General features: G+C 40.1%; 1 protein-coding gene across 1 annotated transcript in view; it reads left to right on the top strand.

Moving 5' to 3' along the window:
- LOC136364699 (BMP/retinoic acid-inducible neural-specific protein 3) overlaps nt 1-16,555 on the top strand; it is a 183,786-nt gene extending 167,231 nt beyond the window's left edge. The window contains exon 7 of the mRNA XM_066324694.1: nt 15,101-16,555. Within this exon, the coding sequence (XP_066180791.1) occupies nt 15,101-16,217 (1,117 nt within the window). The 3' untranslated portion in view covers nt 16,218-16,555. The remainder of the gene's footprint in view (nt 1-15,100) is intronic.
- Nucleotides 16,556-23,469: the final 6,914 nt, after the last annotated feature.

Here is a 23,469-nt window from a genome sequence, read left to right as displayed (position 1 = left end):
AAGGAAAGGAAAGGAAAGGAAAGGAAAGGAAAGGAAAGGAAAGGAAAGGAAAGGAAAGGAAAGGAAAGGAAAGGAAAGGAAAGGAAAGGAAAGGAAAGGTGTAATGGAGTGCTAGCTCTGAGTTCACTGTGATGTGACCTCATGTGACCCTTAGAAGGAGCTTTGTGTCTCTTTATCCTTGTCACAGTGTCCTTTATGGGCAGAAAGTCTCATCCATCAATCACTTCTGAGAAAAATCTCTGCTCAAGGAGGAAAAGAATTGCAGCTATGTCCACTATGAGTCATTCACTGGCAAAAGAAGGAAAAGTCATGTTTTATCCACTCCCATCTCTCTGATGTGGGGGCAACATGCTGTTTCCACCTCCTCCAAAATAAGAAACTGCTCCATAACTGCTCTGGGTCTGTAACTAGAATAAAGCAATTCCCAGCACGATGTAAGCAATGTATTTTCCTCAATATTTGCTGATTTTGCCTAGAAAAACTTTGTAGACCATCTTTCACATATTAGTAATAAATCTCCCTGTGATATTTAGAGGAAAACCTGGTCAGTGTTATGTACAAGGTGCTCATAATTAGCGATTTGTTTATAGTAGATATTGCCCCTCTGTGCTCCAAAGAGATCTTATATAAAATAAATAAATTAATAAATGAATATTAAAAAATAAAAAAAGCAAAACAAACAACCCACTCCAACAGAAATTAAAATTAATCAAGAAGAAAATAAAAAAATGCATTTCAACATTAAAATAAATGTAGTTTTACTGCAGAGTAGTACGAGAGTTGAACAAGATTATTTTTCTTTTGGCTGCCACAGTCCTAAAGCCAGGTTTCTGCAGCTGGCTTTTCTATTTTTGGTCATTTCTTCTTCAGTTTGTGTCGTCTTCACTTTCTGTTTCATCTGAAGTCCAGTGGTTCTGTCTCTAAACTGAAGTTCCCTGAGCCCAAGTTATGATTCATGCTTTAGGAAAGGCCACAAGAATTATCTCCTCGGGGTCTCCTGGCAGAATTCAGCCAATCTCACAGCTCCCTGTTCCTGTAGGTGAGGGCTGGACTTGACTTCAGGATTACCTGGAGGATAAACATGGAGATTTGGGGCTGGGGGATTATGCCTTGGCACTGCAGATGTTGTTTTGCACTCCATCTAATGGGTTTATGTTTATGGGCTTGTGTTTTACATGCTGAACAGCATTACCTGAAAACAAGCTCAGGTTCTTTGTGGTATGAACCATAAAAGATGAAAATATAAATATAAAAGATATTAAAGAGGTCGAAACTTAAAAGGTCTGTGAAACAACCTCAACAACTGTGCTCAACTTCAGCACAATATTTTAAGTTGAAGAATAAATCAAATTGCAGATCAGCAGGAAAACAATGAGTCCCTCGGCAAGACAATGAGGCTTTCTCCCACAGCAACCCTATCTTGCTCTTTATAATGGTTATTTTTACCCTAATATCATCATCAGCTCAAAGATGGGAAATCATTGAGATCCTAGAGCTGCAGGAATTAGTAGGATACATTAAAGATTATTCCATGACAATTCAAAATTTCTCCCCCATCACAATCGTTTCATGCTGGGAAACTAAATGGTCTTTGAGTACCCAACAAACCTTTATTTCTAGAGCTGAGGGTAGAGATATTTCATTCAAGAGTTCAAGTGCCCATTTGTGGACGGGGAGTCTATGCAGCAATTCAGCTCTGTGTGACAAAATAATTGAATGTGTTTCCATAGAAACTAAAAACAGCCAGTGGAAGCTGCTGTAGAGTATTAAAAGAATTCAGTCAAGTTTTATTTGAGTAAATAAGGATCACTGGCAGTATACTACTGGTTACAAGGACAGGTGGTACTCTTAAAATTACTTTTAAAATTACATCACTGATCAGGAGTTTCTGTGGTTTCTCACAGAGATACAAGCTGGTATTAAAAATATTAGGACTATGTAGGTGATAGATCAGGAATGCTCTCAAGTTAAAGGGGTCCTTTTTACTGCTGCCATAATTTTTTTTGAGCATAATTTTTGAGCAAGCCCATAGTGAGGTGAATTACATAGATGAAGGCAGTAAGAGGCATTCAGAAAATGGCAATGCTGGACAGACTATATTGCAATGAGCAGCACTGATTGTAAAATTCCTGCCAGATGTAAAGCCAATGTTAATTTGCTCTCCTTGTACCACGGCCAGTTTGGGGTTTGGAGAAGGAATGTTTGGCTCTTAAGAGTAAACTTCAAAATCCAAGGATTTGAGCAGAACTAATTTTTCTCTGACCTTCTGGGGATGTCAATCCTGTCTGTAAAGAGCCTTGTGAAAAGCACTGGGTTTTGTGTGGGTTTGAGCTCCTCAGTCCTTTTGCCATTGGGAATGGATGATGTAGTCATTCCTCAGGGTGAGAATATTTGTGGTGCTGCAGCCCCGTTTGCCTGCCCCTGACAAACCCTCTCCCCTCTGGGGTCCATCAGCAGCATCCCAAATGGCAGCAGCTTGGGAAGAGGGAAAAGTCTCCAGTGATGGGATAGAAAGTGCCATGGCCAGCAGGCTGGAAGGGATTCCACCAAAACCTGCCTGTCCCTGCAAACTCCCCTTCAATATCAATCCTAAGCCACCTCATCCACTGGAATCCATGCAAAAGATCCTTCCAAACCCCATGTGTTGGACAAGCAGGAGAAAACATGGATGATATGTTTACCTGAGGACATCAGTGCTATTCTTGTGGCTATTCCTTGTTATTCAGTGGTATTCACTGTGCACAGCAGGAAATCTTCTGCATGACACAGAGACTATTAAAGACCCACACTTGTGTTTCAGCTTGTGGCTCTGCAGTTATCCCCCCCAAGTCTTCACCATCCCTCACTGCAGCACTAAAACCCCTGTGAGCAAACCCTACAGCCCATTTCTGTTTATTTTGTCTGGTTTTCACTTAGATTAGGGTCTCTTCAAGGCAAAGGCTCTGGAGGGAGATTGTTTTTTTCCATATGGATCATGTCTTCAGGCTTTTGTTGCCACTTCTACTATAAATACAGTAGAAGGTGCAAAATCATTTGTAATATTAAGAACGGATGGAATCCCTTTGGGGAAATTTTGGTAATGCTTTCACCCCAGTAATCAAACATTTAAAAACTAAACACTATGACATTCTTCATGTTTCGTGACCTCATTCGTAATCTTAAGATTTAACCAACCTTCATGACCTTCTAGAGTTTAAAGTGTAAGGATACTGAACTATAGGTGGTGTAGAATTCTGCACAAAATGGTAAAGAAATGAGGTCTTTACCATTTCTTTGTCCTCAGTAAAAAATTCAATTTTATCTCTTCATCATTCATTTCCATTAATTAGTATCATCACCATTTCCCTAATGCCATCATGACCTTTGTTCCTTTTGTTCATTTAGAGCCCCTGAATGGGTGTTTGGAAGAAGTTTTTTTTTTCAGGGGATTTTTGTAGCTTTGCTTTTTAATTTTCCCCGGATGAAAGCAGCTGGTGTTTTTGAAATGGACAGATAAACTTTTTTGAGTGTGCCTAAGGTATTAAGGAGGAATGTGTTTTGTATATACATGTGTGTGTGTGTGTATATATATATGTGTGTGTGTATTTATATAATATTATACATTCATATACTATATAAAATATATTTATTAAATGTATTTACAAATATAAATATATTTATAATAGGTATATAATATTTATATAATATTATATTAAATATATATATATGTATGTATGTATGTATGTATTTATACTAAGCATACTGGAGACCTTGGTAATGACAGAATTCCTCCAGAGCCTTAAGTGTCCCATGGTGCCTATAATCCAAGATTCTTAGAATGACTCTGTTAAGAGTGGTAAATATGCCTTAAAACACGTGCCTTTGTAGGCCCTGAGATGTTATACACCACTTGTCTGAAAAACAGATTCTCTAGCAGATAATTTTTCTTCTTCTGCAACGAAATCTTTTCTGCTCCAATCCACTTTTGATTATTGATGTGAACACTTAGGAATTCTTTGTGAAAGACAAGGTTCTTAAATTAATTCCTTCTGTAGCAGCCTGTTAGTTTTACTAAGGAGGAATCTAAAGAGGACCAAACATGTTGGGTATTTTGTTGGCTTTTTGTTGGTTTTTTTGGATGGGCTTCTGTGTGTGTTTTCAATTTTATTCCCTTAAATAAAAAATTTCAAGGTATCAAGGAAGCTGTTCTGCATGAGGAGATTTTCTTTCCACCCTTGAATATTGTGGCATATAAAGGCATACAATACCAACAGGGGATGAAGTCATCAGAAGGTGATTACCTGGGTAGAAAAGTAGCATTTCAGGAGTAACATGGTCCTTCTTTGCCATAAGAGTTGTCACAGCTTCAGGACATGATTCAGAGTTCCTGTAGAGGTACAGATCACAATTCCATATCTTCCAAGGTGGAACTTTGGCCCCTCACTCTGTTATCTGTGCTAATTTTTCTGTTATGCAGATCAACATGTAGAAAAATGTTCTTATTTCACCCTTTCTATCACCTTCTGTATTGCATTTCAGGCTGTGGGTTTGGTTGTTTAAGGAAGACAAAAATGTCCCAGGAGATACAATTACTTGATATTTGTTATAAGCATTATTGCAAGTCTGTCTCCTAATTTATATTACAGACATGCAACATTTGGCCATTTATTTTGATACATCCCCATTTATGACTGTTACACAAGTGACGTCTTATTACAAGTATTTTAAATTACTAAGTGAAGTGAAATATGTGTTATTTTTAAAACAGCAGGATCCAACTTTTCTAGACAGCCTTTAATTTTCCTTCAGAAATTAAAGGGTGTCCTTGCAATTTATTTGAACACACCATGGCAGAAAACCAAACCTCTCTTCTGCAATGTGTATTAAAATTTTAAGGGTTTGCTCGAAATTACAGTTATTTTCAGTTATTATAAAATTAGAGAGAAAAAAAAAAAGCACTCTGATCTCACAATCTTATTTTGGTTTATTTTTTTAATAACATGATAAGCGAGGTATGAATACAGAACTGAGTTTTGTATTTTTTAATTAAGACCATTACTCTTGTCTGGGAGATTCTTGCTTTGCTGTAATCCTTTTGGTTCTACACAATGGAAGAACATGACAGATTGTTGCTGTTTATATTATGGTAGCTTTTAGGGATAACTACATTTATAATCCAAATAGGAAACAGCAGGGAAAAAATAAGGGTCATTATCAAAGGAAAAGAGCAAGTGACTGTTCCATAGTCATCATCACACAGAATGAAAGCAGATTTTTCCCTAGCTCCACCTTTATAGCTGCCACAAAGTTAGCAGAAACAGATTTTTGTTTATTTATATATTTGTTTCTTCATTTGGTTTTATTTCAGTTATTTGTATCTGGGCATAAGAACGCCTAAAATAGGATTAAAGGTTCTGCCTCAAAATCAATAGGAAAATGGGAGGAGGTAATGGTCTTGTATCAGCTTCACAAATGTAATCATGGACTCACCTCTCTGATGCTGGTTGTTAATGAGGCTCTGAATTTACCTGGAATAATGAGGTTTAATTCCAGGAACTCTTGAACTGATGGCTGCTTTTTCTGGTGCTAAATCTCTTTTCATATCCAGATTTACCCCTTACCATGATTAAGACTTTGGATGTTTTGCCAGTGGGGTTTTTGTGGGTTTTGTCTGTTATGGTTTAGTAACCCTACCAATTACCCTTTTGCTTGGTTTTTAATTATCCCACAAAATACTGTAAGGTTTTAGCTCAGAAATTATGTCATCTCTAAACTTTCTCTTTTACTCCTGTTTTGAAGAAAATACTCCTAAAGTATGGATGATGCTTCCTCCTATCTGAAGTGCAGCGTTAAAACACCCAGCATTCTGTTCTCATCTTCAGTAGATTTTGTGATCTGCTACATTATACACAGAGTTCTTTCAGTCAAGGCCACTTTTTCATTAATTCTAGAATTTCTGATGCTGCCTACTGGAGCTGCTGGTACATCTTGTTATTGTTGCCAGTGCAGTTCACACAAGCAGCTTAGACAATTGTTATGCCTCTGGCCTCAAGATCTTGACAAAGGAATCCAGTCTTGGTCTTAGTAGCTGCTACTGGGTCCCTGCCTCCTAGAGATTAAATATTGAAATTAAGTTTATGCCAGCCATATATACATACTAGAATTCAAGGAAACCCCTGAATTAGCTACATTTACACTTCCACCTTAAATTTTTCAGTGAAAGGAATTTTCATTTCAAAATCCTATTTGAATTTTCTCCTTTTTTCAACTCAGGATGTTCCTTCACTTCTTTCTTTTTTACCTCCACCTTATGGTCTGCTGAACATGGAGCAAACTGCTTCCAGTGGCTCTTGCTCTAGATTAATGTGAGCATCTTTTCGGCATAATAAATCCAACTGAGAGGGAAAGCCTGGCAGGAAATGCAGGGAAAATGCACTGGGCAACATCAATACAGACTGAGACATGAATGGACTTTAATGAAATATGCAGAGAGACTTTTAAAGAAGGGCTTTACTGAGGGAACCAGGGGCAGTGGTTCTAAAATCAGAGGAGGTAGATTTAGTATGGGCATAAAGAAAAATTCTTTATTAGGATGAGGGTGGGGAGTGCCTGGCACAGGGTGCCCAGAGAAGCTGTGGCTGCTCCTGGATCCCTGGAAGGGTCCCAGGCCAGGTTGGATGGGGCTTGGAGCAACCTGGGATAGTGGAAGGTGTCCCTGCCCATGGGGGATGATCAGATTGAATTATCTGAAAGGTTCTTTCCAAGCTAAACTGTTCCAGGATTGTGTACAGAAATGCACGCAGCATCATTGTACCCTCACCTCACCTCTCTCTGTAAAAGGAAAGGCAGGGCACTGTTTGCTTTTGGTTTGCTCAATATTATGATGCTTCCACAGTTTTCCTTCACACAAAACAAGGATTATTATGTTGCAGTAAACTTGGCTGCTACTTTTCTAGTGTCTTAAAGGGGTTTATTAACCTGACTGCCACAGAGGCATTTAGTTAAGCTTTATAATAACTTCATAATTTTTTAACATATTTGTACTTAAATATGCATCAATATGCATAAATATGGAAAATTCCACCTAAAATTCCATGAAATTAGTGGCTAATCTGTGAGCCAAGGTCAGCTTTTCACAGATCTAACAGTACAAACACAAGCACACACATATATTGATACCCAACAGGTGAGTGGCTCCTAAAAGCACACATTGGTTTGCTGGTTTGGTGGTTTTTGGTTGGAGTATTTTGGTGGGGTTTTGTGCATGTGTGTGGCAAGTTTCTTCCTCCTTTACATGGAACCTCTCAATTTTCCTAAAAGTTCTCATTCTTTTTGTTCTACACTTGACTCCATTAATTAATTTTCCTTGTATTTCCTTTGTCCCTGCTGCATTTTGGATCATTATTTAGTAAAAGCTTTCAAAGCTTGTCCCTGATTTGGCTCCCTTTACATAAATATTTGGTGCTACAAAGCGGTTGGATTCCAAATTAAATATATCACAATGTCATTGTTATGGTTGTGTCAAAAGAATTGTGGATATATTATCTTAAATTTTTAAAAAATAATTATTCTTCTGGGGGGGGTGTGTTAGAAACGTTTCATATGATAAAAATTTTATCATGGGAGTTGTCAGGGTGTAACATCAACGTAGTTAAAACTACAAAGCTTTGTAAATCTATTCATAACAGACCAACTAGAAATACTCTCTGAAATATTACATTTTAGTGCCAAAATGCTGTTGAGCTTGAAATATCATGAAATCCATGGCAGCTTTCTCTATGAGATGCAAAATGTTTCAACCACTCAATGTAGGGGTTTAATTCCTCTACTTCTTCTAATATAAAGGCTATTTGGAATTTAAAAGGAAGAACAGATATTATTGATTTTAAACGATACTGTACCAGCCCTGAGGGGCCCAGGCAGCAGCTGCAGAATGGTGGCATGAGGGCTTGGGGGTCTTGAAAGATTCTCCTTAAATGTGATTTACAGGAAAAACAAAATACTTTGCCTCCACAATTCAAAGTAGATTCAGTTTAGATTGTGAACAACATAATCCAGAATCATGCTCCAGTCACCACAGAGTATCTTCACACTGAGACAGATTTCTTTAGTTACTGCATCCACTTCAAGGCTGGGAGCAATTTTAGCATATAGAGACAACATTTCCATTAAAATTCCAGAGGTAATTAATATCCTTTCTGTGTATGCTGACAGGCAGCCCTTAGGTAGAGGTTTCTTTTTATTTTACATGCGTTTAGAAAAGCGTGATTTCCTACTTTACACTACACTTTGTGTTCGCCATGGTCCACATAAGCCAGACCTTTGGACCACCCTTAAAGTACCTGGGTCAGGCAGAGCAGCTGTGAAATTGTGAGATGTGAATTCAGAACAGCTGCACTGCTCCTCTTTGCCATCTTTGGGAGTGGGGTTGGCAGTGTCACCAAGGGTCTCACTGCCATACCTCTAACACCAGCCACAGTAAAATGATTTTAAGCCCGTTTATTTGAGTGGTGATTAATTCTGCGAGGCTGAATAAACGAAGAAAACATTCAATCTTCTAATGACAGAGGGATTGAGGCCACCCTCACCAGCTTTGCAGGTGACCCCAAGCCAAGAGTGCAGTGACACCCCTGAAGGACAGGATGACAGCCAGAGGGACCTGTACGAGCTCCAGAAGTGGTCCATGGAAATCCCAGGAGGTTTAACAAAACCTGGTCGGGGCAACCCCCAGGGTCAATCCAGGCTGGGGAGGAGCAGAGGGAGCAGCTCTGGGAGAAGGATTTGGGGCTGCTGTGGGTGAGAGCTGGAGCTGCCTCAGCCCAGAACCCCTCGTGCCCTGGGCTGAGCCCCAGCGTGGGCAGCAGGGAACAGGGGATTCTGCCCCTCTGCCCCTGGGCTCAGGTGAGAGCCACCTGCAGAGCTGCCCCAGCCCTGGGCCAGCACAGGGGGGACCTGGAGCTGCTGGAGAGAGTCCAGGGGAGGCACCAGGATGAGCAGAGGGATGCAGCAGCTCTGCTGGGAGGAAAGGCTGGGAGAGCTGGGATTGTTCACCTGGAGAGGAGAAGCTTTGGAGTGACCTCAGTGTGCCTGCAGGGAGCCCACAGGAAAGAAAGAGGGAGACTGTTTACAAAGGATGTAATGACAGGACATAGGGAATGGCTTCCCACAGTCAGAGGACAGGCTAGATTAAATATTAGGAAGGAATTGTTCCCTGTGAGGGTGGGGAGGCCCTGGCACAGGGTGCCCAGAGAAGCTGTGGCTGCCCCTGGATCCCTGGAAGTGTCCAAGGCCAGGCTGGACGGGGCTTGGAGCAACCTGGCACAGTGGAAGATGTCTCTGTCCATGGCCGGGGGTGGCACTGGATGGGCTTTAGTGTCTCTCCCAGCCCAAATCATTCTGTGGTTCTGTGATTCCACGATTACTTGATGCTCTTCTGGCTGCTGTGCAGTTGGTAGTTTTACCCCAGTTCCTAGAAAAAAACAACATTCTCATAAAAACCATTATCAAATTAAGTAGCAATTACTGTTGTTGTATTGAATCACAGCACAGAAACAAATACTTGGAGGCTGATTTGTCCTTCCCAAGATGTAAATTCAACTGATCCAGAGTAGGACGTTGTAGAGATGTCTGTAAGTGCATTTGGTGTTGATGCCACTGTCTCACAGATTTATACTGGACTTGGCCTCCAAAGGAAGGGAAAGTAGGTAATGGGTATTTTACTGCCTCTCCTCTTCTTGTTAAATTGTCTTCATTTTTTTACTTAGCATCTGCCTCACTGAGTACTCATCATCTGCTACTGAGCCATCTGATGTACAACAGATGTTAAGCACTTAGTGAGGCAGAGAAGGAGGTAAAAGTGTCATATCATGATTAAATACTTGCTCCAGCTATTCTATAGGGTGACCATAGTGCTTTGTTCTTATGTTTAATGCTACAGTGTGCTGAACAGGAATAGGCACATGGTTTGGATCAAGCTTACAATTGCTGTAGTAAAAATAATGTTGTTTTTAAGTAAAGTTTTTTTTCATAGTAAGAAAAAGAATTGCAAAGTATTTTAAATGCACTTTAGAATTATGATTTATGTCTCTCATTATGATTCCCATCAGAAACTTGGCTGATGCTAATTGCTGCATAAACTTCCCTAGGATTATCATATTTTTTTACCAGGCTTTTGCAAAAGTGAGATTATCTGGCAGGCTTTCTTTTCCCTTCAAGCATTACAGCTGAAAGCTGGTGCAGTTTATAGGGCAGCAGATTCAACCACAGGACTCTCTTCATTCTGCAACAATAGCCTAAGCTTGTAGCAGAGTAGAAAATGAGCAGAATTTGGAGCTGAAGTTGTCATTGAAGCAGAATTAGTTAACAATCTGCTTCCAAGTAAGTTTTAAGAACTGAGAAAATTTGTGGAATGTTGTTGTGCACCTCTAGGTATTTTCACATCGACATGTTTGATCAGACAAGTTAATAAGGAGGAAGGAATTGTTCTTCTATGAGAGATGTGATTTGTGTGAGCAGACCACACAAAGCTCTTTGCAGTCAGTGCTGAGATTCAAGCCCCAGAATAAAGGAAGCCTAGGTTTGGGGTTTTAATTAAAAGGCAAGTAATTGAGATTTGGATGGGTTACCTGGATCAGTGTTCATAAGTCAGAGCAGCGGCTTGATGATCTATTTCTTATAGAGACAACAGGTTTTCTACTGACAGGACGACCAATATTCATGTTTTCATAGAGATTCTGCCCAGATTTAGCTCTTCTTTTGTGCTTTTGTGCTGGTTTTGAAAGGTTGATGTCAATGAATTGATATTAACAAACAAAAGAGCTTTAAAACAATTCCAAACAACTTCCAGGAAGGTGTAATTCATTATATAATTTGACAAGTATCCTGTACTTACCAAATATCATATTTCATTAAACTAAAAATTACTTTACTTCTACAATAAAGCTGTGATTTCAAGTGTATGAATCACCAGAAATGGCTTTTGATTATAAATTATCCCATAATTTTGCATGATGAGGAAGACACAGGTATCTCAAGCACTCAATTTTTATTTGAAGCTCAGTTGAGTGACTAGGAATATTCTTGCTGGTTTCATTAGGTTTGGAAGCTTTCCGTACCTCAGTGTTTGGAAAAGTAGCTCATCAGGCCAGCATATGTAATTTTCCAAATCAAATAATAGTATATTTTTGTTAAAAGCGTAATTGAAGAGCCCTTTCAAGCCTCACTCACGGCACCTGTGGTCATGTTGCTTTCTCCAGTTTAAGGGAGGCTTCATCAATTTCCTTTTATCTTATGGTGTGTAAAGAATCTGACAGTGCCCCTCTCACTGTTCTCTCATCCCTGCCTTGGAGATCCTGACCAGTCCACTGCTCATTCTCAAATAGAGAAGTTTTGGTTCTGCAGTCTTCTTTTTGTGGGCAGTGCAATCGCTCCCATTCCCTCTGATTTCAGCAAGGAAACTCTGTCCCTCCACCACTTCTCTGTGATATCAAGGAAGTCACAGTACTGGAAGTGTGTCCAAATCTACATGTTTCCCACACACGTCCGTGTCCAGGTGGGCCCCTGGGGGCACCACTTTCTGCACAGAATGGGTCATAGGATGTTTTGGGCTGGAAAGGACCTTAAGGATCACTGATACAGGTTAACATGTGGTCAGAGTGTAATGAACCATGGGTAAGTGTATCAATCCCTGAGGGTCTAGCCTTTGCAGAGAAGCGGCTAAAATCAATTAGCCAGACTGCTCTTCAGGGGTGTTTTGTAAAGCAAAAGGTTTAATAAGGAAAAATAACAAAATAACAAACATTACAGAAAACAAAAGATAACCCATGCACAGGCGTCCAAGGAAACCTCTGACACCTTGCTAAAAACACTCCAAAAAGCCTCTTTATTTCTTTGGGATCCTTCTTAAATCCTGAAGGTTTTAGGAGGGATATTTTGTCTGGCTGCCAATAAGATCACCGAGAGGCTTTGAGTTACACTCTCAGAGCCCAATCCATGCTCTTGTGCTGGCCCTGAGCCAATCACTGCCAGGAGGGTACCAGGTTCTTTACCTTAAGGGGTGAGTCTTAAACTTTTCCCTATATGGAAAACACTTGCTGGGTTTGGGAAATGTATTTCCCACACCTTGTTCCACCTGGATTCTGCAGTTCCAAACCACACGAAGCAGCCTCTCTGTCCCTGGATGATCTATTTCCCAGCCCCCCATGAGAACTCCAGCCCCAAGCCAACAGTGCTGGAAGCCCTTGCCACTGGGTTAGCAAGTCTGGCACCTGAGATGTCACCTCTCCTCTGGAATCCCCCTGTGTCCCCAGAGTGGCTGTGGCAGCCTCAGCTGCACCAGCTGATCAGCCAGGTGTTGACCTGCAGGACACATCTGGTTCAAATCAAACCTCTCCCTTGGCTGCAGGGTCTGGAATTCATCTGGTCTTGAAATTTTAGGAGAAAAGGAATGGTTTTGAAACGACATGCCAGTGTGAATTTATCCAATTAAGAATGAGTGGCTTAAATAAAGCAGGTATCACTGACATTTTATGTTCTTTCACATCATTTGCTTAATTTGCTCCACTGAAAGCAATAAATTTGCAAGGAGTAACAATATTCCTTAATGACTAATTTTAAAACAAGCAGTTAAATAAGGGAGCAGATTTTTATTTTTTGAATAGACCATACTTGTTAAATAATCAAAGACAAGTATAACCAGATTCTTCTTAAAATCTCTCTGGTTGAAATCAGGTAAAAAAAGAAATCAAAATAAGACAATAATATTTGAATGTTACTGTTTTGAAATTCCTTGGAATAAGGAGATAACCTACTTCCCTCTAATGCTGTTGACCTCTTTGCAACTGCTAATCATCAAACACATGGCAGTTTAAATAAGCCAGATAATACTAAGTTACAAACAACACTACTAAGCTATAGAAAGAAACTTACTTAATTTTGCAGCTTTTTAAACTGCTGCTTTTACTGCCTAACAAAATAAAAAGAGGAAGACAGGCTCATTAAAAATAAAAAGAACAAAAAATAAATTAATAATAAATTTAAATATTTTGCATCTCATAATCGTCCAAACAGTAGATTGCATCATTCCTAAAGAAAAAAAACAATGTTTTATACACCACGTGATTGGAAAGGTGAATAACCCAAAGCAACCCTTGCCAGTAAATGAATGTTGCTGGTTTAAGTCGGTTTATTTCAACAGCAGAAAATTCTCTTCTTCCAGGAGTGCCCATTCCTCACCAGTTGTGCCTCATCCAGTCATCTTCCCCGTGTTCCCAGTTCCATTCTCTTCTTCACTCTGAAGCAGTGCCACAGTTTTCATTTTTTTTCCTTGCCTGGTACACCCTGCATTCCAGACACTTTTCCCACTCAACCATGCAGGAATTCCCTCACAAAACCTCTGCTGTATGAAAAAAAACCTCAATATGCAGAACACTTTTTAACTTATTTTGATGCCAAATAATTATAAGTAGTAACATCATCTATGAATATGAAAAATTTTAATGTTATTGACTAGATCTAAGAGGAAGAGAGGTTACACGAAACACAACAGGGATCAACTTTAAGCTGGAAATTATCTCCTTGTATGGTGGGCTAATCACTGCCCCATAGACCCAGCCACTCTCTCAGTGATTGCATTCAACAGGAGGGGAGAAGGAGATCAGATCAAAAAGCTCTTGAGTGAAGATCAGAACATCTGGCTGAGGTTCTGATCTAGTGAAACAGAAATGAGATGACAAGAAGGGCATTAAAGTGATCTTTTAATTTTGTCCCTGAAGATGAAGAGTAAACACAACATGTTCATGCATGGCTTCTTGTAGAGATTCTGTAGTGCTGGAAGTCATCTAGAGCATCTCTTCAGGTGGGGAGCAGGACCTGTTGCTATTCTAGGAAAGAATTTTGGCTCACTGTCTATAAATCAGTGCAGCTCCAGCTAGTAAAAAAGAATAAGGTCTTCATAAGAGAACAGAGGGACAGTGGAGTTGTAGACACTTAGACACACACAAAGCACTTCTTTGGTCAAATAGAACACACAAAAATAATCTCAGCTGCATAGGATTTCAAGATGTTAATCTGAAGAGGGTTGCAGAAAATGGCTCTTTGTCAGGCTTCCTTGACAGAGACACAGAGAAAGCAAATACATGAACTAAATGTTCCTGTCATGCCTGTGGGTTTTCAAGGAAACTCTTCTTTTGTGATTTTGCATTGTTAACAGGCAATTTATACCTGTATCTGTCTGACAGCAGATGCTTAATCTGACACTAAAACCATCTTTATTTTTTCCTTTGTGATAAAATGTAACAAAGTTCTACTTGTTGAGTGCAGGCCTCTCTTTTCTCAAAGCAGTTATTTTCAATATTGCAGATCTTCTAACTATTGGCTCATAGAGATCCTGTCCAGATTTAGCACTTCTTTTGTACTTTTGGGCTGGTCTTGAAAGGTTGATTTCAATGAATTGATATTAACGAACAAAAGAAGTTTTAAAAATTCTAAACAACTTCCAGGAAGGTGTAATTCATTACATAATTTGACAAGTACCCTATGCTTACCAAGTATCCTATTCCATTGAAGCAAAAACTACTTTACTTCTATAGTAAAGTTGTGATTTCAAGTGTGTGAACCACCAAGTATGGCTTTTGATTACAAATTATCCCATAATTTTGCATGATGAAGAAGACACAGGTATCTCAAGCACTCAATTTTTATTTGAAGCTCAATTGAGTGACTAGGAATATACTTGTTGTGCACAGGTCTCTCTTTCCTCAAATCAGTTATTTTCAATGTTGCAGGTCCTCCAACTATTGGCTCATGGAGATTCTGTCCAGATTTAGCATTTCTTCTGTACTTTTGTGCTGGCTTTGAAAGGTTGATTTCAATGAATTAATATTAACAAAAGAAGTTTAAAAAATTCCAAACAACTTCCAGGTGTAATTCGTTTTATGATTTGACAAGCATCCTGTACTTACCAGGTATCATATTTATTAAACTACTGTAAAGTTGGGGAATATGAGGAAGAGACATATATCTCAAACACTCTATTCTTATTTGAAGCTCAGTTGAGTGACTAGGAACATACTTGTGCCCTAAAACTATACTTTCCTAAAACACTCTATTTTCAATGTTGCAGGTCTTCCAACTATTGGCTCAACCGCATCCAGTCGTTCCTCTACTGCAACGAGAACGGGCTGCTGGGGAGCTTCTCCGAGGAGACCCACACGTGCACGTGCCCCAATGACCAGGTGGCCTGCCACGGGTCCCTGCCCTGCACGGTGGGGGACGGCCCTGCCTGCCTGAGCTGCGCCCCCGACAACCGCACGCGCTGTGGTAGCTGCAATGCTGGCTACATGCTGAGCCAGGGACTGTGCAAGCCCGAGGTGGCCGACTCCACTGAGCACTACATCGGCTTCGAGACGGACCTGCAGGACCTGGAGATGAAGTATTTGCTGCAGAAGACCGACAGGAGGATTGAGGTGCACGCCATCTTCATCAGCAACGACATGCGCCTCAACAGCTGGTTCGACCCATCGTGGCGCAAGCGCATGCTCCTGACTCTTAAGAGCAACAAGTACAAGTCCAGCCTGGTCCATATGATACTGGGCCTCTCTCTGCAGATTTGCCTGACTAAGAACAGCACCTTGGAGCCCGTCCTTGCTGTTTATATCAACCCTTTTGGGGGCAGCCACTCTGAGAGCTGGTTTATGCCTGTGAATGAAAATAATTTCCCAGACTGGGAGCGGACTAAACTGGACTTGCCCCTTCAGTGTTATAACTGGACGCTGACTCTGGGCAACAAGTGGAAGACATTTTTTGAAACTGTGCACATCTATTTGAGGAGTCGAATAAAGTCAAACGGTCCAAATGGCAACGAGAGCATCTACTATGAACCCCTGGAATTTATTGATCCCTCAAGAAATCTGGGCTACATGAAAATCAACAACATCCAAGTGTTTGGCTACAGCATGCACTTCGACCCAGAAGCTATTCGAGACTTGATCTTGCAGCTGGACTACCCCTACACTCAGGGCTCACAGGACTCAGCACTTTTGCAGCTGTTGGAGATTCGGGATCGTGTAAATAAACTCTCTCCACCCGGCCAACGTCGCCTGGACCTCTTCTCTTGCTTGCTCCGTCATAGACTCAAACTGTCTACTAGTGAAGTGGTGAGGATCCAATCTGCTTTGCAGGCCTTTAATGCCAAATTGCCAAACACAGTGGATTATGACACAACCAAATTATGTAGTTAACCATAAATGTGAAGCACAACACGAAACCTTGAAGGAGTTTTTACAGTGCTTTTGTGGAACAGTTTATGTTTGGAAGAGTAAATTTAAATTGTCTTTTCAATATCTGTCTTATATCAGTCAATACTGTTGGATGGCAATTTACACACATGAACTTGCTGACAATGAATATATTATACCTGCAGTTTTGGTTTATGAATGAAATAAATACTGACACCAGTCTAGAAGACATTCTACTTTTTACAATAAATTTCATTTGTAATTTTATATGTTCCGTGGCAATGCTTTTGTGCATTACATCCTCTAGAGGGAACATAGAAGGAGACCAATAAAATTTTGTAGCTGAACAGTTATTACAAAGAAACGCTGTGGGATTCTTTTTTCTTGCACAAAAGTAGTAACTTTGATATGCTTTTGTGTGTGTTGAACTCAGGAGGGGTAGGTAAAGAGAAGAGATTGACTCCAGATTTTAAGAGAAACTGTCAGAAAGTCAAAGCAATAGGATATTTTACTTTTAGGATCCAGTTTATAAAGCTGACAGTGCAAGTCATTAATTAAACATTAATAATTACCGAAACTGATTAATTGCGAATGTTTGTGGATCAGAATTAGGTTCTTTGCTATTTGACACATCCAGGTGGAACAAAGGCACATCTAAGACAGCAGAACCTGTGGCTCACAAGAAGCTTTCCTGCCTCTTGCAAGAGAACAGATGAAATGGCTGGACTGTCAGAAGTCCTCATTAGTAAATACAGAGTAAAGTGAAGGAAATGGATACTAAAATGGTTTAGAAGTACCTTCTTACACTCAGTCTGAATCTGTGTCATAGATTCAAAAGTCAATTTGTATTTTTTAAACGGGAAAGAATTGCATAAAGAATGATATGTTATGGGCAAGCACAAAAAGCAAAAAAACCCAAACCATTTCATTCATACACAATTTTAATTCCACTGGACTTCAGTTCAATGAAATTCACTTTGTTAATTTTAATTTATTGTATTACAGTGTCATTTGAATTTAGCCTAATCTGAGTTTAAGGCACACTCCTCACTTCCAGCAAGACCCCTTCCAGCAGCACAGGGGAGAAAACACCTTGAAGTGAATGTAGATAAGGGAAAATAGAAGGGCAGAAACTCTTTAGAAAACCCACTGCCAAGGGAAATCTTTTCCTTAGTGATTCCTGTCTCTCCTGACTTAATAAATATTTATCTACTTTACTGTTTCTCTGCCACCTATTTGGATAATTCCTCAGACATTCTATACTAAAAAGTCACTCAGAATTAAAATTAGTGAATTATTTATTTTTATTATTATTATTATATTATTTTGGTACTGGAGGAACTAAATCTATGGATGAATTCCTGTTCGTTTTCAATTTACAACTTTCTATTGCTGATAATTAATGTACCCAGCCTCTCTTCTACGTGCCCTGATTTTGTCTTGGTCTTGCATTAGTAAGATCTTCACACTTAAAATTCTCAATATTCCTGTTTTAAACTTCAAGTCTTTCTTTTGCTCTTTTGTTATGTCCTTGGCAACTATAATGACTTGTAAAATTAGACAGTTGGATTTTTCCACCCTACCCTGTGTAGTCTTTTCAAACAAGTGAAAGACTGATGTTATAGAATGAACAAAAAGCAAAAAAAAAAAAAAATCCTCTTCTGCTTATAGAAAGTAAAAGTTATGATGGAATTGTGGGGCAATGATGAAACATTTGCTTCCCTTCACTAAGAAAAACACCAACTGTCACAGTAAATGATCTGAGGGGTTTCCTCCCCACACCTTTCATCCTCCTTCTTAACATTATCCCCCTATGACTGTTATCTCTCTCTTTTTTTCTACATATCTTTCTCTGCCTAGATTGTGCACAAATACATCCATAAGAGAAGATACAGATCAAAAGGAGACCCAAAAATTGGACATAATTTCCTTATTATACAACACATTCATTGTGTTGGACTGGACTAGTGGAAACCTCCTGTCCTCACCAGCTTTGTGCCCAATTCTCTAGCCCACTAGTTATGGACTAGTTTTGAATTTTGGAACCTGTAGGCCCATATAATAGGGAGAGTTTCAATTTTACCAGAACTGGACTGTACAAAGATAAATAAGATAGGAAAAAAAACCCCCACAAGTATATAGTGAGGGGAAAAAAAGGCATAGTTTTATCAGTTTCTCAAACAGGAGACAATATTATTTCTCTTTTGACATTTTTCCATTTGGAAACTTTCCACGTTCTCAAAGCAGAACTTATTTTAGAAAAAGATCAGTCTGGATAATTCAAATCAGCAAACAACTTGATCCCTAAGAAAGTTTTGGAATAAGATGTGAACCCAGTGGTGGAGAAGAAAGAACCGTGGCTACATCCATGTGCACTCATTTCCTTCTGGGCATTGCAGATATTTGGAGTGCTCAGATCCTGGCGCTTTCTGCTGGCACTCACCAATGCTGTTATTTCCTGCCATCATAAACTGAAGAAAAAAAAACCAAAGCAAGGAAAGGATGGTAAAAGAGAATCACAGAATCATGGAAATCCAGACTTGTTTGGATTTTAACCAGGGACCTTAAAGTCACCCCTGCCATGGCAGGGACACCATCCACTGTCCCAGGTTGCTCCAAGCCCCATCCAGCCTGGCCTTGAACACTTCCAGGGATCCAGGGGCAGCCACAGCTTCTGTGGGCACCCTGTGCCAGGGCCTCCCCACCCTCACAGGGAAGAATTTCTTCCCACTGTCCAATAAATATACACTTCTGTTTAAAGCCACTCACCCTTGTCCCGTCACTGCCCGTGCACTGTGCCCATGGAACAGCACAATGACAACCTAGGACAGTATTCAGAACAAATTCTAGTGACTACAGGTACAATAACCAGACAGTCATCAATTAGAACACAGTCACCATCTTGCTTAAGTGAAGGCTTCTCTGATACAAAACCCTTCTAACACTATTTTTCCAAGCAAATCCAATTCAGATCATGTCTGAAGTGTGGGAGCCAAGTTAATGTCTAGAAATTCTATTGTGGGAAGAGACTACAGAAAGGATGGATCCCCTTATTACTGCCTGGGAACCAGAATTAAGTTTCCCAGACTGATCTAAGTCTCTGGATGACAAATTTTGGAATACAGGGGCTTAATGGAATCATATTCAAAACATTGTGAACAGGAATAAACTCTAATTTCTCTCATTGCTTGCTGAAAGAAATATAGGCAAGAAGAAAATGTGTTCATATTCTAGTGGCTGAAGGTAGAGAGAGTTGTAGTCACACTTCAGGCTATTTCTTCCCAAAATTTGAGGGAGAGCCTTTGTTTCCAAAGGTATGCAAATGCTGACTGCATTTCCTGTGAAAGTGCTTATTTGACAGGCACCTCAAGTCAGCAAAGTGGCAAAAGCCAAAAAAAGTCAGTTTTCCCAGGCTGAGTAAGCAGCTTGTGCAGGAAGGAGGATGCAGAAGGGGGCTACAACTGTCTGAGGCACTTTTCTCTGAAAATGCAGCATGTGTTCCAGGGACAAAGCAAAATGTTGCGGAGGAAGAAAAGTGATCCACACCCTCCTCTCTGCTGCATTGGCAGCAAGCAGGTAAATGGGGTATGGTGAAGGGCCAGTGTTTTACAATCCAGCAGCAATTGTTTCCATGGCAGGTAGGGGACAGAATCTGAGCTGCTGTGCCAGCAGGGTCACCCTTGGGAATGAGATCTGCCTCTGGCTGGTGCAGCCAGGGCTCCTGCCAAGGTGATTGGAGTGCAAGGGGGAAGCCAGGGAAAGGCAGAAAGAGGAAAGGAACCAAGATCTCATTTGAGTAGGCTTTTAAGCAAGCAGAGAGCCTGTGTGGCTTGTTACAGCTAAAAGCAGAGGCCAAGATCTCCCTGTGTGTGGATGAGGTTTGGAAAAAAGGAATATTGTGGCTACATTTTAATGAGAGTCAGTGCTGGGAGATCTCGACACCAGAGCAAGTGCATTGTCAGTGCTGATGTGCAGGATTCATGGGGACCCAGCAGGGCAGTTTGTGGGACTGCAGGACTCACTGTAGGGTCTACTCACTCAGCTTCTTTCCCTAAGCATAAAATCTACTCCAGAAGTAGCACCTGCCTAACACTTTCTGCATACACAGATGGAGCAACACACAGCCCTGGGTCACGGTGGATAAAATGTCAGTTTATCCACACAGCAGAGAAGTGGATGGATTTCTGACATTCTAGTTTCACAAATTTGGCACTGTGGCCACACCAGAGATGACACTGCTTTGGGAGTGAGTGGATGTGGGAGAGCAGGGTCATAAATTCTTTCTTTCCCTGCCAAGCCAACAACAGAAAGCTGTGAATTAGGACCAAAGAAACAGTTTTAACTCCCAGAAATGGTGGAATTTTCCTTCCCTTCAGATCACTCCTTGGATGATAATGTACATCTAAAAATAACAGAGTATCTTGTCAGCACACTCACACACACAGCACTCTGTTTTATGGAACATTCAGTGAAACCTGCAGATGGGGAAACACAAGTAATGCCAATGTTAGCTACAATAGGTGCTGCAGGATTGCACACCCTCAGGCCACACCTGCACAAGGCATTTTTTTGTCTGCCTGTGATCTGCTCTCAGTGATGCCTTAAGTTTCAGCTGGTATATTTTCCAGATTCTGTACTGCATTAGTATAGAAATGCTGAACTTCATACAAAGTGTTAGCGAGTTCTCCTCACAGTTTAGTCTGACAAAACAATCCTTTTCCAGCCTGAGAAACAGAGAAACCATTACAGTCTCAGGCCCAAAAAGTATAAACAGTGAATTGAGGAAGGCAGCCTGGGAGGATGGGACTTCATAACATGAAGCTGTAATTGGACAATTAACATGTAAATGGATAAAAACTTACGAAAGTGTGAAAATGTGTGACCCGTCATCCATCTTGGGTGCAGTCTTCCCAGGCTCTTGTACTGCCCAAGGTGTATCCTGTGAAAGCCTTTTGAATAAACATCTACTTTATTCCTTTAGCCTCTGTTTTAGGCAGCCTCTCCAGGCATCATCAGCACACAGCAGACAGAAAAAAGAGCTTAAAACCACCTGGGAGGTAGAGATAGCTTTGCTCTGAAAACAATGCTCCCCTAAGAGGCACTAATCCAGAGCGTGACCACCTTTCAGCATATTCCAAGAGCTTTCTCTTTTTAGAAAATGGCTTTTTGCCAGTTCTCAGCTGACAGGGGAGAGAGAAGAGGAGGAGTAAAACAAAACGAGGTGGGTACATATCAAACCACAATTCATTGGTGGGGAGAGAGGGGAGAACAAAGTGTCTTTGAAGAGCTTTGGGATCCCATAACGGCTGTGCAACTCCCTCTAAGAGGATTTAGGTCCCACAGGGGAGGCAGAAGACCAAAAAAGCAAAGATCAGGTGCAATTGCTGAGTGTGAGTGTGAGAGAACAAGATCAACCACCACTAGTTTTGAACAGGCAAATTTTTGTCTTTCCCTCACTCTCAGCAGAGAAGAAATTTTAAGCATTAAACAGAAACAGGAGAATGACAAAAGATAATTCATGATATAAATGTGTAGACCTTCTTTCATGTGCCCTTTTCATTGGGACCACTCGTGTCCCTCTCAGTTATTGAGTTTACCAGGTGTGTATTAGGGAATAACTCTTTTGTCTACAAAATTAAGGCATCACAACATGAGAGAACTTTATGGTTGTGTAAGATGTCCAAATATTTTTAAAAAACCTTATGTGTTGTGTATCATTATAAATTTTCCAGCTAATCCTTCCTCTGCATCAAACAAACCAAACCAAACCAAAACTCTCCAGCCCCAAAATAATATAGTCAATTTCTACCAGATTAGTCAGTAATTCTACCAGTGGGAAATCTATCTCCAGCTCCATGAATTTTTAATTTTATTTTGTTTTGGACTGGTTTATAACCTCTCTCTCTATGAATTTAATTCCTGTCTTGGCTGCCCAGTGTTTAAGATTTCCCTCCCAGAATCTGTATTTCTGAAGGGATGAGTCTGACAACTTGAGATGTGAAAGTTCTTGTTTAACAGCAGGACATCAGAGAGCATCACAGTTACCTTTTTTATGTTTAGATGCATAAAGTTAGGATGAGGACTGTGCTGCTAAGCATTTTAAAAGTGCTGACTTGTCAACACAAAATAGAAAATGGAAATTCTTAGCTATGAATTTTATCTGGACTCCAAACATTAAAGGCTCTAGTCAATCAGAATTTAGTCATAAATGTGTGAAAGTACCAAGCATTTATTCTCATACATTATTTCTCAGCTTTAATAGACTCAGAGAGCAAAATGAACACATGAACTGTCTGAGATCGAAAACATTGGTGCTATTTCTAATATGCTTTTAGTAGAATGGAAGACATTGATGACATTGTTTTTTCTCCTTTATCGGAAAGGCAATATTCTGCCATATTCTCTTAAAATAAATTGGAGTGACTATATTCCTTCACTTTAACCCAGATAAATATGAATATTTTGGTGTGAAAATTTCATAAAGTAATTGGATTCAACACACACACACACACACACACATTTAGTCATTGAACTGCCTGGTTACTTCTTTTCCTTAAAAGACAACTTTTAATATCATTGATAGAGTTGGGAAAAGCTATTCTCTAAAAAACTTGGACACACTGGCCAGTAATCCCTCTGCAAGTGCAGATATTTGACTCTCAGGTTAATAGATGTCATTTCCACCTAAGACTCAGGGAACAGGCAATTCCTGAGCAGGTAAAGCTGCTCTGTAAGCAAGGCCTTTGTCACACTGCTAAAATTAACACACATTTCGGGTGGCTGAAGCCAATTCTGCCCACATGGAGGCATCCAGCTGGTAAAACTTACAGGATCTGTAATGAAGGCTTTAAGAAAGGAGCCTCTTCTATTTGCAATAAATCCCTGAAGCCCAGTTTGGACATCTCATTAGCCTGCATGTGTCCATCACCAGCCCAAAGGTCCAAGATTCCCAGCCTAGATTAGATGTGTGATGTTGGGCAATGTGAATAATCAGCCCAGAACTACTAAAGATGTTATTGACAATTCTATTGAGCTTAGGCCCATTTTCTACAAAAAACCCCCTGCAATATAAGTAAGAGACAAAGGAAAAAAAGGACAAAAAAGTGTAAGAAAAAAAAAAAAAAAGAGAAATAAACATGCTACCAGCCAGAAATATTTTTAAAAAGTATTAAAAGTATTAAAAAAAATTAAAGTAAGTGATTGAGGCCCACTTTTAGCCATTGCATGGAATCGTGGAATCCCTAAATAGTTTGGA

This window comes from Sylvia atricapilla, chromosome 9, assembly GCF_009819655.1.
Source record: "Sylvia atricapilla isolate bSylAtr1 chromosome 9, bSylAtr1.pri, whole genome shotgun sequence".
NCBI lineage: Eukaryota > Metazoa > Chordata > Aves > Passeriformes > Sylviidae > Sylvia > Sylvia atricapilla.
This window is presented reverse-complemented; position numbering and strand designations above follow the sequence as displayed.